Here is a 4965-nt window from a genome sequence, read left to right as displayed (position 1 = left end):
TATGTATTTGACATGAAGAAAGCAATAGCAATAAAACTGAACGATCATAATGCTAAGCTAACGGATGGGTCTTGTCCATCACATCATTCTCCTAATGATGTGATCCCGTTATCAAATGACAACTCATGTCCATGGTTAGGAAACCTTAACCATCTTTGATCAACGAGCTAGTCAAGTAGAGGCTCACTAGGGACACGGTGTTTGTTTATATATTCACACATGTATTTAGGTTTCCGATCAATACGTTTCTAGCATGAATAAGTCAATATAAAATAACAACTTCATTATTGCCTCTAAGGCATATTTCCTTCACCTAAGGCCACCGGAGACGAGACGGACCGGCGGCAGAGCCGGCGGGAGACAGAGGAAACCTAACCTTTTCTTTTCTTGGGGAGGAGGCGACCCAAGAACTTTTTCATCTACATTTATTTCGGCGATGAATGTGTACATGATTGTCTATGGAAATATTCAAATATGTATAAGTCCATATGTGCATGTGATGTGTCTGCAATTTACTCCCTTTAGAACATCTGTGACTTCTCTACTAAAATATCTGAGCCACACCATCTTATCTCCTGGTGTACCAGTTCAAAGCGACCGATATAGAATTCCTAAGTAGCTTTCCACGTGGTAGAGCAGTCAATATCAATGACGCTATTTGTAGCAAGAAAGGTTAACTATGATTGTCAGGTTGAGCAAGACACTAATGTAGCTGATCTTTGTCCAGATATACAGCGCATGCAAAAGTAACTGGCCAACTAACTTACGTGCACGTCTTTATTTCCACAGCATGGCATATAGCTGGAAGGAGCATCGATGTGGATTTAACATAGCAGGTGTCCTCTACACGCATGCCGAACAAATACAACAGGTCAAACATTATCCCTGCTTATGTGATTAGGACGTCTCCTCAACCTACAAGTTACTGTTTCTCTTTTGGTTTATAATAAGGTACGCACATATTTCTACTTTTGTCGATCATAAACAAAACATGTGTTGTATGCTTCAAAAGTATATTATTGAGTTTGTATTCATAAGATGTTTCTAATATATTTGTCATCCTTAAGAGGCACACCTTCGCATGCCCTCCGATGATGCTAGACGCACCATCGGTAATACGGGCTAGGTGGGGAGGACCTTATACCATCTTCAAGCAGCCGCAACACAGATCCTTATAGATCTCAAAAAACACCTAAAAATGGAACAGGAACCCTCCTACTGGTAAGGTCCATGGTCCACCACGCCTCGATGGCCCTAAGGCCATCAGAGATGAGGCGGACCGGCAGCGGCACAGATGGGAGCCGAAGAAACTCTAATAGTGTGGGCCGTCGCGTGAGGAGGTCGAATGGGTACACACTTTGACCATGAATTACTTTGATTAACATGATTTTTATATGCAATGTAGAATCACAATTATCATTTAATAAGTGACTTTTGGAAACAAATCTAGGGATGCCAGTTCTATGGTCATGTTGAGTAAGACAATAATATTTCACGCGTTGATAGTAAATATACTCGTTGAGTAAGACGATAATATTTCACCTGTTGAGTATTGATGTGTGTGTGTGTGTGTGTGTGTGTGTGTGTGTGTGTGTGTGTGTGTCCAGATATATAGTGTATGGAAAAGTAAAGGGTCAACTACTACTAACTGACACTATTTGCATATGGATGCACGTATTGATTCCTCTCCAGGACATGTATAGTTGGAATAGTATGAAGATCGATGTGGATAAGGATAGCATGTGTCCCTCTGCATGCAAGTCAAACATTATCCTTGCTTATGTCATTGGGAAGCCTCCTCGGCTTACAAGTTGCTCTTTCTCTACCTTTTTATAATACATCCGAAGGGATTGTTTTGCTAACCCAATATGAAATATATGTCCTAAAAATCACACCATTGAATTCATATACAAAAAAGTTTCTAATGGTATGTTGTTATAACATATAACTTGTAACACGTTGATTAAGTTGACAATTTATGGATACTTGCAAGTCGCAACCATACAAACCAGAACGGAGAGGTTACATACACCGATACATACGACTCAAAAGCGAATGATCAAGGATTCTTGAGCAAACTAGTGCATAAAAGGCAAGTATATTAAGAGGTTTAGAACCTATATAGAGCGTGAATTATGTGCACAGGGCGCTTCGGTGTTCAGGGTTGACACCTCACACCGTGTCCAAGATAGAAAAAACCATGCAGTGTATTAGAGCAGCACCAGACTCACTCTGTGCTGAGGTCGTTGCAGCCCAGAGCTCCACCTTATTTGTGCGTAGAAATTTCGTAAAAACATTAGGTAGAAATAGCATTTCTGGTTCATGATATACGACTCATCAGATTTTGTTAACTCTAACAATGGCCATGAAACTTCAGTTAACATGGTTTATATATGTAACGCAAAATCACAATTATCATTAGGTGACTTTTCAAGACAAATCTAGTGATATCATTTCCACATCACATAAACCACATATTAATATCATAATATTATTTGTGCCAAGGATTTTTGCACAAGACTATTACAACAGCACCATAGAATTTATGAACGACATGAATCAAACAGATTGAACTCCCAAACTAAACGTAAAAGTGAACTTAAACACACACATTAACCAGCATGCAATTGCTAGTTTGGTTCGAGCAGGCACATATTAATTGTTGCGGCGTCTGCGCCGCTCGTCGGAGAGCTGCCTTGCATACTTGGCTAGCTCCTCCGCGTTGGTGCCCCCGCCGGGCACCTCCACATTCCGGCCGGTCTCCAGGTCCACCCCGGACACCTTCTCGCTGAGCAGCTCTTCACCAATCTTCACCAACTTATCCAAGTTGGCCTTGGAGCAGTCGTCGATCGAGCCAGCGCTCCCGCTCAGTTTATCATACTGCACTTGCATGTACAATGGATCATTGAGTCATCGGTTGAGTCATTACTAGTACAACAGATGATGGATGGCTACATGTATCAATCGATGCCGAAAATAAGGACTATCCTCTTTTTATGTTTTTGGTGTAATAGTAGTATAGTAATAGGGTAGGTGTGCAAGCACCTGGATGCGCAGGTACTGGTGGGAGGAGCCGAGGACGGCGGAGAGGACGGAGAGGTGGAAGTCGACCATGTCGGCGCTGCCGGCGTTGAACATGTCTAGGATGGGGACGGAGCCGTCCTTGATGAGCCAGCTCAAGACGCCCCACTTGGCGGCATCCTTGGCGCTGTACTTGAGTTTTGGGAGCGATGATGTCCCACAGCCGATGGAGATGACTATGTATGACTTGCCCGCCGGCTGCTGCCCGGCGAGGACCATGTGCTCCGCCACCTGGTTCATCGCCAATAGAGTCTGCAGCATACATGTGCAGCCCATGAGTGAGATTATTGTGTACACGTATTTTGAATGCGGCGGCGAGGTCAATTAGTTGGTAACATACAGGGTTGTTGGCGGCCACGGCGCCGTCGATGAGGTTGAAGGCCCTCGTGCCGCCCTTGCCATCGTTGGTCTCGAAGTAGTGCGCCGGGAAGAAGGTAGGTGCGGCGGAGGTGCCGATGGCGATGTCCGACAGGAGCGCGTTCTTGGCGGGCTGGTTCTCCAACTGATCAATCATGCACATAAGCTTAGTCAATTACTTAACTACTACTACTAGGTAGTTCACCATGTGCTTGCACCACATGGATACCTGGAAGCTGGAGAAGATGGTGGGTTGCAGGTACGCGATATCGAATGCCGGGATGACCACATGGGTCAGAGCCCCGTCCAGCTTCGTGTCGCCGAGGTGCCGACGGAGCAGCGAATGGAGGTACTTGCCGTCGTACTTGGGCCCCGTCGCCAGAGCCAGAGCCGAGCCGATCTTGGAAAAGATGGAGCCCCTGCAGCTTCCCACGCAATAATCCAGATGACGATCGACGTTGAACTTGCGCGTAGTAAAGAAATGGACGACATATACAAAGTATGCATGCATCTCAGTTGGTGAGTTACTTCTGTGGGAAGATCTTGGGCGACTCGTCAATGTAGAACTTCGCTAGATCCTTGGCGTCGAACAGCGGCCGCCCATCCTTGTCCGGCGCCGCGAGCATCACCGTCAAGAGGCCCCCGGTGCTCGTGCCGGCGACGACATCGAAGTAGTCCGCGATCCTAGCATCCGGCCCGTCCAGTTTCTACACACAACTCATGCAGTGATATACTCTTATACTCCATTCACAAGCATGTGTATTGTGTCTACATATACTTGATGACAAGATCGATGATGAACGTATATCGAAGTGTGTTACCTGGAGCTCCTTTTCGAGGAAGGCGAGGACGGTGGCCGGGATGATCCCTCTCACGCCGCCGCCATCGATGCTAAGGATGGTCACCACCTTCGACTTGTCACCTTCTGCAGCAGAACCACCACCTGCCATCAGTTTGGAGTTTGCTAGCACGAGCCCAAGCTTGCTACGAAAGCTCAAGAACAGAAGGTGGCAGAGAATATGGATTTATTAGAAAGGATGAACTTGTTATGTAGACAACGTCTGAAACAACGTTCGCATAAATTCCTAATTAAGAAGCAACACCACTAGTTGGCTCCCTCAACTGCAGGGGCTAATTACAAAGTCAGACGTCAAAAGGGACAAAACCAGCTAATCCAGAATTCATAATAGTATAGTATATGACCCCACTAGTTCCTTGTGCACAAAAGAATATTACAAATTCAGATCCTTTCTCTCTCTCTCCGATCCTTTTTAATACAATGGAGTTGAAGACTTGTCGGCAATTCTTATTGTTGTGAACATGGATGTAGTTAGAGGCTGGGTGTTTGGAAATTGCTTTTGGATCCCGGCTCCATGGAAGCCCGAATTCGGAAAAACTCAAAAATCAGATTTTGATATTTCAGAAAATTCTGAAAAGGCACACGTGTAAATAGGGATGTATATTGCATGTTTGTAAAGTTCCATGATGGAATATGTTTAAGGAAAATCACGGTCTAGCACTTGCACT

The 4965-nt window shown here is 45.0% G+C and overlaps 1 protein-coding gene across 2 annotated transcripts; it reads right to left on the bottom strand.

The window, feature by feature from the left end:
- Positions 1 to 2460: 2460 nt before the first annotated feature.
- LOC109766470 (patatin-like protein 2) lies at positions 2461 to 4563 on the bottom strand. 2 transcript variants are annotated; one of them, XM_020325236.4, is made up of 6 exons: positions 4260 to 4563; positions 3967 to 4145; positions 3668 to 3863; positions 3422 to 3583; positions 3046 to 3333; positions 2461 to 2880 (listed from the first exon to the last, which is right to left on the bottom strand). In XM_020325236.4, the coding sequence occupies exons 1-6, from the start codon at positions 4386 to 4388 to the stop codon at positions 2656 to 2658; spliced, it is 1179 nt and encodes a 392-aa protein (XP_020180825.1). In that variant the 5' UTR covers positions 4389 to 4563; the 3' UTR covers positions 2461 to 2655. The 2 variants fall into 2 exon arrangements, with proteins under 2 accessions (XP_020180825.1, XP_020180826.1); XM_020325237.4 differs by having other exon boundaries at positions 3668 to 3857; positions 4260 to 4560.
- Between the last annotated feature and the right edge of the window lie 402 nt (positions 4564 to 4965).

Source organism: Aegilops tauschii, chromosome 5 (assembly GCF_002575655.3).
Source record: "Aegilops tauschii subsp. strangulata cultivar AL8/78 chromosome 5, Aet v6.0, whole genome shotgun sequence".
NCBI lineage: Eukaryota > Viridiplantae > Streptophyta > Magnoliopsida > Poales > Poaceae > Aegilops > Aegilops tauschii.
The sequence above is the reverse complement of the archived record's forward strand: the minus strand, read 5'-3'. Positions and strand labels throughout refer to the sequence as shown.

Coding starts and splice junctions, on each gene's coding strand:
- LOC109766470 (XM_020325236.4), bottom strand. CDS start 4,388: ATGGCAGGTGGTGGTTCTGCTGCAGAAGGTGACAAGTCGAAGGTGGTG. Junction 3,864..3,966: donor CCCAAGATCTTCCCACAGAA/GTAACTCACCAA, acceptor TTGCGTGGGAAG/CTGCAGGGGCTCCATCTTTT. Junction 3,334..3,421: donor CCGTGGCCGCCAACAACCCT/GTATGTTACCAA, acceptor TGTATGCTGCAG/ACTCTATTGGCGATGAACCA.